Source organism: Amblyraja radiata, chromosome 6 (genome assembly GCF_010909765.2).
Source record: "Amblyraja radiata isolate CabotCenter1 chromosome 6, sAmbRad1.1.pri, whole genome shotgun sequence".
Classification (NCBI taxonomy): Eukaryota; Metazoa; Chordata; class Chondrichthyes; order Rajiformes; family Rajidae; genus Amblyraja; species Amblyraja radiata.
Genome location: NC_045961.1, coordinates 14,765,477 through 14,779,802, shown reverse-complemented (window position 1 = coordinate 14,779,802; position 14,326 = coordinate 14,765,477). Strand labels below are relative to the sequence as shown.

General features: G+C 47.8%; 1 protein-coding gene across 1 annotated transcript in view; it reads right to left on the bottom strand.

Annotated features, from left to right (window-relative positions):
- Positions 1-14,326, bottom strand: part of myo16 (myosin XVI) — a 245,770-nt gene that overhangs the window by 136,820 nt on the left and 94,624 nt on the right. The window contains exon 9 of the mRNA XM_033022212.1: positions 11,694-11,844. Within this exon, the coding sequence (XP_032878103.1) occupies positions 11,694-11,844 (151 nt within the window). The remainder of the gene's footprint in view (positions 1-11,693; positions 11,845-14,326) is intronic.

Genomic DNA, 14,326 nt, shown 5'->3' with positions numbered 1-14,326 from the left:
ATGGCCTCCAGCCACCGTGTGAAGCGGTCTACCATTGTAAGAAGGTGGGTGATGCCCCGGGATGGTGGGAGAGGCCCTACAATGTCTACGTGGAGATGGTCGAATCGCCGGTGAGGTAGACCAAACTCCTGGAGAGGCGCACGGACATGGCGCTGGATTTTTGCCGTCTGGCACGGAATGCAGGTGCGGGCCCAATGGCCAACCTGCTTGCGCAGACCATGCCACATGAAACGAGCGGCCACTAGTGCCATTGTCGCCCGGATTGATGGGTGAGCCAGTCCGTGGATCACCTCGAACACCCTCCGGCACCAGGTGGCAGGGACGATGGGGCGCGGCTGAACGGACGACACATCGCACAGGATTGTCACTCCCCCAGGACCGAGAGGGACATCCTCAAGGTGGAGGCCGGAGATGGCGGGCACCTCATCGTCCGTGAGCTGTGCCTCTGCCAGAGCAGAATAGTCAATAGTCAATTCCGGGCGCCACCTCGAACACGGCGTTGATAGCGGGGCGGGACAATGCGTCGGCCACCCGGTTCTCTTTCCCCTCGATGTAGCGGATAGATGTTGTATACTCCGATATGTAGGCCAATTGCCGTTGCTGTCGTGCGGACCAGGGATCGGAAACCTTCGCCAGGGCGAAAGTGAGCGACTTGTGGTCCGTGTAGGCGGTAAACGGGTGGCCCTCCAGGAAGTAGCGAAAATGGCGCACTGCCAGGTACAGAGCCAGGAGCTCGCGATCGAACGCACTGTATTTTGTCTGCGCACGGTTGAGGTGCCGGCTGAAGAAGGCCAGGGGCCGCCAACCTCCGCCCGTCAGTTGCTCCAGCACAGCACCAACCGCCGACTCCGAGGCGTCCACCGTGAGAGCAGTCGGGGCATCTTCCCGCGGGTGCACCAGCAGTACGGCCCGAGCAAGGGCCTCCTTCGCGCCGTCAAAAGCTGCCCCTGCCTCGTGGGTCCATTCAACGTTCTTGTTCTGCCCACCCGCCAGAAGTTGATACAGAGGCCGCATGATGTGGGCCGCGGATGGCACGAAACGATGGTAAAAAGCCACCATGCCGACAAACTCCTGCAGGCCACGCACTGTGCGTGGGCGGGGAAACCGACGGATGGCGTCGACCCTGTCAGGCAGGGGAACCGTGCCTTGCGCAGTCACGCGGTGGCCGAGGAAGTCAATCTCGGTTACACCAAAACGGCACTTGTCGAGGTTGATGGCCAAACCATGCTCGCTGAGCCACTGACAGAGCTGCCGAAGGTGGGCACAGTGCTCCTGCTGCGAGCGGCTGGCCACCAGGAAGTCGTCCAGGTACACAAACACGAAATCGAGGTCATGACAAACCCCGTCCATTAGGCGTTGAAAGGCCTGCGCAGCGTTCTTGAGGCCGAACGGCATCCGCATGAACTCGTAAAGTCCGAATGGCGTGATGATCGCCGTCTTGGGTACGTCATCCGGATGAACCGGGATCTGGTTATAACCCCGTACCAGATCCACTTTTGAAAATATTGTGGCCCCAGCCAAATGGGCGGTGAAGTCCTGGATGTGGGGTACGGGGTATCAATCCGCTGTTGTTGCGGCGTTCAGCCGTCAGTAATCCCCGCAAGGTCGCCAGCCCCCGCTCGACTTAGGGACCATGTGGAGTGGGGACGCCCAAGGGCTGCTCGAAGGGCAGACGATCCCCAAGGTCTCCATTGTGCGGAATTCCCGCCGTGCCAGACGCAGTATATCCGGCGGCAGTCGGCGTGCTCGTGCATGGTGGTGGGCCGGTAGTCTGGATAAAATGCACCACTCCGTGGCTGGAGGTCGATGATCGAAACTGCGGGGTCAGAATGTCTGGGAACGCGGCCAAGATTCGTGCGAAGCGTGAGTCCACGGACGCCAGGGGCCGTCCCACCGGTTGATACAAACGCAACGTGATCGGCTCCATCATAGCGGTGTTGACCAAACGCTGACGCCTGACGTCCACCCTGAGGGAATGCGCCCGGAGGAAATCGTCCCCGAGCAATGGCTGGGAGACGTCGGCAATGGTAAACCGCCACAAGAAATGGCAGGAGCCGAACACGATCTGAACCATGCGCACTCCATATGTGCGGATGGGGCTGCCATTCGCCGCGGTGAGGACGGGCCCCCGCTTACCGGAACGAATGTCATGCCAGCGAAGGGGGCAGGACGCTGAGCTCTGCTCCAGTATCCACGAGGAAGCGGGTCCCGGAGCGCCGATCCCAGGCGAAAAGGCGGTGAATTTGGCCGGCTGCCGCGGGGACTATTGGCAGCCGGCCCAGGCGTTTCCCGGGAACGTGCACGGCTGGCGGCATTGTCGTGCTGCAGCACCCCAGCGTTGATGGTAGTAGCACCAGCGCCTCATGTTGGAGTCACTTGGAGCTTGCCTGCTCCTGCTGCTGGTGCCTGCAGCTTGCTGGCGCTGGACTGCAGGTGCAGTACCCCTCACTGCCGCTGGGGGGTGATCGAGCGGGCCGTCGGGCTGGAGCTGTCACTCCTTCCACAGCTCCCCCGCCCCACCGGAGGAAATGGGGAGCTGCCGGGGTGACGTCATCGGCGCGCCTGCCGACGGCCAGCGCGTTGACGTCATCAGGGCGCGCCATCCACAGCACGTCGGCGCGCCTCCCGAGGGCCCTGAGGTCAGCAAAGGAGGCGTCTGTGAGCTGTAGATGAATGTAGGCCGGCAGCAGATGCAGGTATGTATACTCGAACAACAGGCACGGCGTGTGCCCATCCAGTAGAGCCACCATCTCGTTTAGGAGGCTAGATGGCCGTCGGTCGCCTAGGCCCACCATATGCAGGATCCTAGCAGCACGCTCCATCCTGCTTAGGCCATAAATCTGGAGCAGGAGCTCCTTAAGGCCGAGATACTTATCAGTGTCCGGGGGGGCTGCGAGGAAGTCCGTGACCTCTTCAACCGTGTCCTGGTCGAGGGTGGCATCGACCGTGATGCCCTGCAGGTTGAACTGGGCCTCTGCCTGCTGGAACCAGATGAGCGGCCGGGTGGTCCAGAAGTTGGGCAGTTTCACGGAGACCGTGTCCAGAGACAGGGCCGGGCCGGCCTGTGAGGAGGTAAGGCTTTCTCTTCTCTCCATCATGACGCCAATGGAGTGTCGGGGGTCACCAATGTAGTGCGTGGGTCTCAAAAGGAAGCACGAAGTCCAGTGTTTTGAGAGGCACCTTTTATTATGTTCCTCCCGGTTTTAGGGAAGACCAAACAAGAGAAAGATGGCACCCAAACCCCTGCCTTTAAACCCTCTGGCTAAGGGCCGCCTCCGGACTGAACCACTCCCGTGCCGAGGGGTTCGACAGTATGATGGCACGACCCTTGGGAGCCGCCACAGTAATAACAATAATAGTCTCTGTAGTTCAGAGTTAATTTGAGGTTGTAGTGTTTAATAGCCCAATGGTTGCAGGAAATAAGCTTTTTCCTGAACCTGGATGTTACAGTTTTTAAACCTGACAAATTACAGATCTTTACCAGAAATATCAATGAACACTTTGCCCCCACAGATGCTGCTTGACCTATTGAGTTCCTCCAGCAGCTTGTTTTCCAGATTGCAACATTTTCAGTCCCTTGTCCCACCAGGCAGATTATTAATTTCATTTATGAGTAATCCAACACTTATGACTGATAGAACAAGGAGCCAAAATGTAATCACATACTCTTATACGGTAATTGTTAAGGATTAAAATCAACCAAAATAATACTGAATTTTTCCTAATTAAATGTTGTCACTTTATAATATACCATGGTAGCATGCCATTGTTTTGAAACTGCGTACAACTACTAATTATGCTGTGAGTAAGTCAACTACTTCAATTGTTTCATTCTGTCAACTGCTATAACTATCAAAATAGTATTCAGATATTATCTCCCACGACATTTATTCACACGTTTTGGTTTGCTGTTGTAAGGATCGGTTAAACTATCTGGATTAAAAACATGCACATCCCTGTCAGAGTGAAGGGCAAGGTAGGAAAACATAAGGAAGCTTGGATAATGAGGGAAATTGTGGATAGACACAAAATGCTGGAGTAATTCAGCGGGACAGGCAGCATCTCTGGAAAGAGGAATTGGTGACCTTTTGGGTCGAGGCCCTTCTTCAGGCCGATGTCAGGGAGCGGGAGATACATAGAAAAGGAAGTGTTAGGTGTGAAAACAGGACAAAGGAAATGGAGTTCAAGGAACACGTAGAATAGATCATTGTTAGCTGGGAAAAGGTAACAACAAAGCAGACAGATAAAATGTAATCAGAGGCAGTAAGACTGGTCGGAGATCTGGGAAGGGGGAGTGATGGAGAAAGAGGGAAAGCAAGGGCTATTTGAAGTTAGAGAAGTCAATGTTCATACTGCCGGGATGTAAGCTGCCCAAGCGAAATATGGGGTGCTGTTCCTCCAATTTGAGCTGGGCCTCACTCTAACACTGGAGGAGGCCCAGGAAAGAAATGTCAATGTGGGAATGGGAGGGGGAATTAAAGTGTTTAGCAAACGGGGAGATCAGGTAGGTTTAGGCGGACTGAGCAGAGGTGTTTAGCGAAACGATCGCCAAGCCTGCGCTTGGAATTTGAGGCATTGGTTCAGAGTAAGAAGGAAGCATGGGACAGGCATAGGCAGCTGGGTACAAGTATATCTCAACTGGTCAGGCTGCATCTCTGGAGGAAAGGAATAGGTGACGTATCAGGTGCAGACCCTTCTTCAGACCCGAACCTCGACCTGAAATGTCACCGATCCCATTTCTCCACAGATGCTGGCTGACCCGCTGAGTTAATCCAGAGTTTTGTGTCTATCTTCGGTTTGAACCAGCATCTGCAGTTCCTTCCTACTCACAGGATCAAGTGAATCCCTGGAGGAGTTTCGGGAACCAAGGAACAAGCTAAAACAGGAAATCAGAAGGGTAAAAAGGAGGACAGGAGGTGGCTCTGGCAGATAGCATTAAGGATAATCCCAAGAGATTTTGTGTACATTAATGGAAAAAGGGTAACCAGCGAGAGAGTGGGACCCCTCAGGAATCAAAGCGGTCAAATTGGTGTGGAGCCACAGGAGATGGGCAAGGTCCTCAATGAGTATTTCTCCTTTGTTGCTTCCATGGAGAAAGACAGTAGGATGGGGGATCATGGGGTAGTCGCTGGAAGTGTCTTGAAAATACTCAGTCTTATGTTCGAGGGGGTGCTGAAGGTTCTGATGCATTTGAATGTAAACAAATCTGATCAGATATATCCGAGGACACTGTGGGAAACTAGAGAATAAATTACAGGAGCGCTGGCTGAGATTTATGAGCCAGCAATAAATACAGGAGAGGTGCCAGAAGACTGGAGGGTCTACAAATCTTGTGCCTCTATTCAAGAAGGGCTGCATGGAAAATGCAGGGAACAACAGGCCAGTGAGCTTAACATCTGTGGTTGGAAAGTTACTAGAGAGTATTCTGAGGGATAGAATGTACATGCATTTAGATGGACAAAGGCTGATGAGGGATAGTCAGCATGGTTTTGTACATGGGAGGTCATGTTTCATGAATCTGAGATTTTTGATGATGTGACCAAAAGGATTGATGAGGGCAAGGTTCTACATGGTAGGCTGCTCTGGAAGGTTAGATCGCATGAGATCCAAGGAAAGATAGCTGAAAGGATAAAAAAAACTGGCTTCATGGAAGGAAGCAGATGGTGATGGTTGAAGGTTGCTTTTCAGACTGGAGGCCTGTGACCAGTGGTGTGTCTCTGGGTTTGTTGCTGGGCCCATTGCTGTTTGCATTCAATATCAATGATTTGGACGAGAACATACATGGCAAGATTAGCAAGTTTGCAGAAAAGTGGGTGATTTTGCAGTTAGTGAAGATGGGTGTGAAAAAAATGCAGCATGATCTGGATCGGTTGGCCAGGTGGGATGAGGAATGGTTGATTGAATTTAATACAGAGAAATGTGAGGTGTTGCATTTTGAGAGATCTAACATGGGTAGAACCTGCACAGTGAACGGTGGGGCTCTAGCCAGTGTTGCAAAGCAGAGGGATCTTGGAATGCAGGTACATAGTTCATACCTGGATGCAACATAATTTCCTCAAACTCAACAGCGATAAGACAGAATTCCTCCTCATAGGATCCAAAGCCACACTCAGCAAAATCAATAACCCCACTATCACCATCGACGGCACCACTGTCTCCCCATCTCCCCAGGCCCGCAACCTTGGCGTGATCTTTGATTCCACCCTCTCCCTTGAGCCTCACATCCGCCATGTCATTAAAACCTCCTTCTTTCATCTCCGCAACATCGCCAAACTCAGACCCTCTCTCACACCTCCCGCTGCTGAAAGACTCATCCATGCCTTCATCTCCTCCCGATTGGACTGCTGCAACTCACTTCTCCTTGGCATCAGCTCCACCTACATCAACCGACTCCAACTGGTCCAGAACGCAGCCGCCCGACTCATCACCCACACCAAATCCTGGCATCACATCACTCCAGTCCTCAAACAACTTCACTGGCTTCCCATCTCCCACCGGATCAACTACAAAATCCTGATCCTCACCTACAAAGCCCTCCACCAACTGGCCCCCCCATATCTCACTGACCTCCTCTCCCCCTACCAACCCTCACGGTCCCTCAGATCCACATCAGCCGGTCTCCTCTCCATCCACAAGTCCAACCTCCGCAGTTTTGGGGACAGAGCCTTCTCCAGGGCAGCTCCCAGGCTCTGGAACTCCCTCCCCCAACTGATCCGCAATTCCGTGTCCCTCACCATCTTCCAGTCCCGCCTCAAGACCCATCTCTTCACCTCTGCCTATCCTTAGCCCCACGTCCCCCTCCCTTTTCATCTGTGCATTAATTGCCTCATATTGTGTTTTGTATTGAATTCTGTCTTTACTTTGTGTACTAGTCATGTCCTTGAGACTCTTGAAAGGCGCCCATAAATAAAATATATTATTATTATTATTATTGAAAATCTCATCACAGGTAGATAGGGTGGTTAAAAAGTTTTTGGCACACTGCCATTTGTCATTTAGAGTATTGAATATAGAAGTTGGGAGTTCATGTTGCAGTTGTGTAAGACGTGGGTGAGGCTGCATTTAGAGTATTGTGTTCAGCTCTGGGCACTATGTTATAGGAAAGATTTTGTCGTTGGAAAGGGTGCAGAGAAGTTTTATGTGGATGTTGCCAGGACTCGAGGGAGAATTGAGAATTGAGGAGAATTGAGGTGTGATCTTATAGAGTTGTACAAAATCATTAGGGGAATAGATCAGGTGTACCCAAATAGGCTCCTGCCAAGAGTAGGCAAATCAATATTCAAGATTTTTGGCTACGTAACCAGAATTGCAATATTACAATACTCAACGCAAGGCAGTAGATCCAAAATCATAAATTGTTTCTCTATGCAAGATTGTGTGCTGTTTCCAGCATTTATTTCAGCCAACCAGTATTTGCAGCACTGTATTCTTTTGTTCTATGAATTGAGTTATTTCAATAGATGTGTAAGAAGGAACTGCAGATCCTGGTTTAAACCGAAGATAGACACAAAAGCTGGAATAACTCAGCGGGACAGGCAGCATTTCTGGAGAGAAGGAATGGACGATGTTTCGGGTCTAATTTGGAGTCTGAAGAAGGGTCTCGACCTGAAACATCTCCCATTCCTTCTCTCCAGAGATGCTGCCTGTCCCGATGAGTTACTCCAGCTATTTGTGTCTATCTATTTCAATAGATGCTTTGATGTGACCTTCCTTTCCATACAAGTTCTTAACATTTTGTGGACATGGATGAAAGCGGAGAGAAGGGGACAATTCGAAGATGCCCCAACATTTTATTGCTTTAGTGGTACTTTGGAAATTGCTGTAATGTAAAGGATACATTTCTGGTAGAGTTGAACTCTTTCAGCATCTTTCTAGAAATTTGTCCCCATGTATTTAGAATAGGACAGCACCATGTTGCAGCTACTGGTGCTGCCATTTCAGGTTTAATCATGGCTCCAGTGCAGTGCATGGATAGTCTGCACATTCTCTCTGTGACCACTTAGCTTTGCTCTGGGTTTCTTGCTTTCCAACTAATTCCCAAAATTATCAGGTAGGTTTTCGTAAATCACTACCAACAGCCCATTGTAAGTTACCCCCGGGGGAGGGTTAATGGCAAAAAGCATCAAAGAGAACTTGATAAGCATGTGTGAGAGAGAATAGGTTGGAGGGGTTGCAGGGATATAAGGAAAGAGGAAATGGGATATGATTTCTCCCCTGGGAAACAGTATGTACAGAATGGGTCAAATGGCCTGCCTTTATGGAATCTTAGTCCTAAACTAAGGACTTAGCTCCTACACACGCATGTTTCAGAGGTGAGATTGGGACCCCTTGAGCCACAGCATTAACATGAAGAAGTTCAGAGCAACAAACCTCCATTACTGAAATGTTTAAGAAGGGTCTCGACCCAAACGTCGCCTATTTCCTTCGCTCCATAGGTGCTGCCTCCCCCGCTGAGTTTCTCCAGCATTTTTGTCTACCTCCATTACTGAAAATATTCTGAGATCACAAGATCTTAAGTGATAGGAGTAGAATTTGGCCATTCGACCCATCAAGTCTACTCTACCATTCAATCATGGCTGATCTATCTCTCTCCCTCCTGACCCCATTCTCCTGCCTTCTCCCCATCAACTCTGACACCTGTGCTAATCAATTCTTGGCTTGCAACATTGAACAGGTCTTTGCTAAAGTGTAGAAACTAGGAACTGCAGATGCTGGTTTATGCCCAATATAGACACAATGTGTTGGAGTGATTCGGCAGATCAGGCAACATCTCTGGACAAAAAGGATGGGTGACATTTTGGGTCGGAACCCTTGTTCAGACTCAAATGAGAAGGGGATTTTAAATGATGGCCAACCAGAAGATCCAGTCGGCCTTGTCGAACGAGGGTGGTTGAGGCCGATTCTCTAGATACTTTCAAGGGAGAGCTAGATAGGGCTCTTAAAGATAGCGGAGTCAGGACATATGGGGAGAAAGCAGGAACGGGGTACTGATTGTGGATGATCAGCCATGATCACATTGAATGGCGGAGATGGCTTGAAGGGCCGAATGGCCTACTCCTGTCTATTGAGTGCAAGTGCTCAGCAAAACAGTCGCCGAGTATACTCTTGGTCTCGCCAATGGTCAGGAGCCCACATAAGGAACACCGGATGCAGTAGATGAGGATGGAGTTGGTGCATGTGAACCGTTGTCTAACCTGAAAGGACTGTCAAGGTCCCTGGATGGAGTCAAGGGAGGAGGTATAAGGACAGGCATTGCATCTCCTGCAGTTGCAGGAAAAAGTACCTGGGAAGGTGGTGGTTTGGGTGGGAAGGGATGAGTTAACCAGCGAGTTATGGAGGGAGCTGACCAAACTTTTCAACTCCCATCCCATTCCCTAACTGACCTTTTTGTACTGGGCCTCCTCCATTGCCACTGTGAGGCCAAACGCAAATTGGAGGAACAAAACCTCACATTTCACTGGGTAGCTTATAACCCAATGGTATGAACATTGAATTCTCTAATGTTAAGTAACTTCTACTTACACTTCCCCACCGCTCTCATCCTCCGCTTGTCCCCTTTCTCCACACTAGTCGTTTTACCAGTTGCACATTTCTCCACATTGTTTCTCTTGAGATCACAGCTTCCCCAGCCTACAATGGACCTACCATGCACTGCCCTGCTTGATGTTATTTTTGTCCGGACCTGATGGTCCTGGTTTTTTCTCGCCTCTAGCCCTTCACCCACCCCCCTCCACCCCCCCACCCCCCTCCCCACTTTCAGTCTGAAGAAGGGTCCCAACCCGAAATGCCACCCATCCTATATCTCCAGAGTTGCCGACTGACTCGTTGAATTACTCCAGCACTTTGTGTCTATCTTAGGCCTTTCTGAAAAGAAGGCTTAATTTTTACTCCGTAATGTATTTAAGCAGTAAAAGTTGGTCAAATATCTTTGAAGTATAGTCTCCATTATACTTGAACTACCTGAGACTATCTTTAATCAGACTTTACTGGTCTTTATCTTGCACTGAACGTTATTTCCTTTATCATGTATCTGTACACTATGGATGGTTCGAATATTACCATGTATTAAACATAGAAACTTAGAAACATAGAAAACAGGTGCAGGAGGAGGTCATTTGGCCCTTTGAGGCAGCACCGCCATTCATTGTGATTATGGCTGATCATCCACAATCAGTAACCCGTGCCTGCCTTCTCTCCATATCCCTTTATTTCGCTAGCCCCTGGAGCTCTATCTAACTCCCATTTAAATTCATCCAGTGAATTGGCCTCTACTGCCTTCTGTGATAGGGAATTCCACAAATTCACAACTCTCTGGGTGAAAAAGTTTTTTTCTCATCTCTGTTTTAAATGGCCTCCCCTTTATTCTTAGACTGTGGCCCCTGGTTCTGGTCTTCTGGACCAACATTGGGAACATTTTATCTGCATCTAGCTTGTCCAGTCCTTTTATAATTTTATACCGGCAGCCTGAAGCCGCGGTCTGAAGTCGCGGTCTGCAGAGCTCCAGCTGGTGCGGCGTCTACAGCCCGGGATCCCTCGTGGGGGACCCGGGGGAAGAAGAAGCCATCACTGCCGGCACGCAGCCAACTTCTACCGCGGGGCCGGCATGGACTTACCATCACCCCTGGAGGGGAGCTTCGACCGCCGGCCCTGCAGTCTACGGTGCTTCTGGCTGCGGCGGGGACTTTAAATCTCGTCCGCCGGCCTGCGGCCTACAACAACTTAAAGCCGCGGTCTCCGGTGAGGAAGAGCCAATCCTGGACTGACTCTGGACTCTGGTCCTGTCCACGGGGGGGAAATGGAGGAGGACTGGTCAAATTTTTGTGCCTTCCACCACAGTGATGAGTGCTGTGGTGGATGTTTGTGTTACATTTTTATTGTGGTTGTGTGTTCTTTATTATTGTATCGCTGCCGATAACCCAAAATTCCACCAGCCTGGCTGTGTGGTCATTAAAATACAATACAATACAATACAATACAATACATTTCTATAAGATATCCTCTCATCCTTACAGATTCCAGTGAATACAAGTCCAGTCTTTCCAATCTTTCCTCACATGACAGTCCCGCCATCCTGGGGATTAACCTCGTATTGTCTCCCTGCTGACTGGTTAGTACCCAAGAAAAGCTTTTCATTGTGACAATAAACTAAACTGAACTAAACTAAGAATTAAAACTTTGATGTTCCACCAGGCAACTTCAATGGAATATAGCGGCGCCTGCTGGCGTACGCAGAGATCGAACCCGGCGTTCGAAAGCCACGGTCACGTGACTCGGGAGGGGCCGCTTGTTTCGCGCGGTTTTAGCTTGCGCGCGTTAGTTCAGCGCTGACCACCATTGTGGGCAGACGTGTCTAAAGAACCTGTATACTGGAAATCGAACTTTTGAATAAAGATCTGTTGGAAACCCCAGTTGTCGTTCTTCAGACTGCCAAAGGTATCAATGACAATTTAAAATAAGCAATTTTCACACCATGCAAAATCAAATATTTGTCAGAAATTGAAGTTAGTAATTTGAAACATCAAGTCAAAATACTTCAAACGAGATAGCAGGAATATATGTTTGAAAAATGGTTTAGCATTCCTGTACTGCAAATAAATAGTATATCAAACTCTTTCATTATTACAGTTTTTTCACCCCAAAATATAGTTGCTGCCAAATAAAACTGGTATTCAGATAAATATATTTGAGATTACCTGTTCAACTCCACAAGTGCCGTTCATCGTAACATTGGCGCAGTGTCTCTCTTGTGAATTCTGTTTGCACAAGCTCCTCGAGGCAGCTTTAAATAACGTATCTTTTTCCAACATGCTGTCCTGTTTGGCTATCGGCAGGGCGAGAGGGGTGCTGAGGGATTGAAATATATGCAAGTTAGATCACCTTGTTCAAAGGTTAACAACCAAGGAATATTCAAGCTAAAGTCAGGTGTTGCTGAAATCAGGTGTGGGGAAGAACTGCAGATGCTAGTTTACACTGAAGATAGACGCAAAATACTGGAGTTACTCAGCGGGACAGGCAGCATCTCTGGAGTGACGGAATGGGTGATGCTTCGGGTCGAGACCCTTCTTCAGACTGAGAGTCAGGGGGAGACACAGATAAGGAATGTAAGGTGTGAAAACGAGACATAAAAGGAGACGGGGATCAAGGAAGATGTAGAATAGAAAATTGTTAGCTAGGGGAAGTGGACAACGAAGCATACTGAGATAACATTGAATCAGGAGGGCAGTCAAGCTAATGTCAGATGTTGCCTTTGATTTGTACACATGGCTTGAATATTTTGGTGTTTAATTTTGGTTCAGATCAGATTTCATTTTCAGTTATTATTGCTGAGCAGTATCTGATATATTCATTTTATTAAATGAACTTTAGAAATCCATAATCATGACCCCATACTGATGATGAAATGAACAAGAATTAACAACTTTTAGAAGTCTACACAAATGCTTCATATGCAAAATGCATGGTTGACATTATATTGTATATAATCCTGTAATTGTAATATATATTATACAATTATATATATATTGTCAGGATAGAATTTTCTTGGTGTACAAATAAAATATATTTGATTATTATTGATTTAACATGGAAAAAGCTCATTTCTTGCACTGATACCAGGTTTTAAGATTGCTTTGAGATTGTATTTCTTTCATACTTGTAAATCATAATAACATATTGAAAATATGTACAAGAATATATGCATAAGTTCATGAATTCATGTGATAGGGGCTGAATTAGGCCATTCGGCCCATCAAGTCTACTCCACCATTCAATCGTTGCTGATCTATATCTCCCTCCTAATCCCACCATTCTACTGCCTGCTCACCATAACCTCTGACACCCGTACTAATCAATAATCTATCTATTTCTGCCTTAAAAATACCCATTGATGGCCTCCACTGCCTTCTGTGGCAAAGAATTCCACAGATTCACCACCCTTTGACTAAAGAAATTCCTCCTCACCTCCTTCCTAAAGGAACGTCCTTTAATTCTGAGGCTATGACCTCTGGTCCTAGACTCTCCCACTAGTGGAAACATCCTCTCCACATCCACTCTATCCAGGCCTTTCGCTATTCGGTAAATTAACAGAAGTGATCTGCAAAGTGACTATACAATCAACATTTAGTTTCCCCCATGTGGTGAGACCGACATTCAGCACAGAATATACCACCACAAATTGCAAAAAGTACATCCGGAAAAACATGTTTGATTCAAGGTATAAGACAGACAAGGCATAAAGACAGGTGGGGCATCTCAGAAGTTCACAAGTTATTCACGAGTGGAATTAGGCCACTCGGCCCATCGAGTCTACTCCGCCATTCAATCATGGCTGATCTCTGCCACCTAATCCCATTTTCCCGCCATCTCCCCATAACCCTTGACAACCTTAATTTCCTGTGGTGGCACGGGATTCTGGGAAGAAGTTTGTGTACTGGTGACAAAGTGAAAGAAAGCATCCCAGAAAAAGCAGAAGGGAGGATGTTTCCAGCAAAGACATTCATTGGAATGGAATGTTAGTGCCACATGCACTGGATAGTATAAAGAGAATATTATTTTTATTTTAGGGGGGCAAGAGAAGATGTGCAGCAGAATAATGGTAAAAGAAATAGTCACTGTCATCAAAATGCTAATCTTTAACTGCTTCTTTATTTCTGATCTATTACAAATTATTTTTTTTACCGTGGTTTATGCTTCAAGGCATTGTTTCTAGTTGACATCTTCAGGATATAAAGTGGGCAGATGATCAAAGGATCATTCTATCACAACAGAACACGTGATTTTTCTCCAGATGCAGTATCAAAATTAAAATGGATCCATCTAAATAATGCACATTTCCTGCATGGAAATGCAAATCCCAGTGAATTACAGAGCATTTTGTCATCACGTATTGCAATGGCTGGTTCATTAGTAAGTAAATATTTAATAGAGAATTAGAACATAGAACAGTATAGCACAGGAAGAGGCCCTTCGACCCACAATGGTTGCGATGGACATGATGCCAAGTTAAACTGATCTCATCTGCGTGTATGTGATCCATACCCATCTATTCCTTGCACTTCCATGTGCCTTTTTAAAAGCCCCTTAAATACTGCTATCGTACCTGCTTACACCACCACCCTTGGCAATGTCTTCCAAGACCCAACCACTCTCTGTGCAAAAAAATTACCCCGCACGTCTCCATTAAACTTTCTCCCTTTCACCTTCATCTATGCCCTCTAGTATTGGACATTTCCACCCTGGGAAATAGATTCTGACTGCCTATCTTATCAGTGCCTCTCATCATTTTGTATACTATCATCTCCAATATTCAAGAGAAAAAAATCAAAAT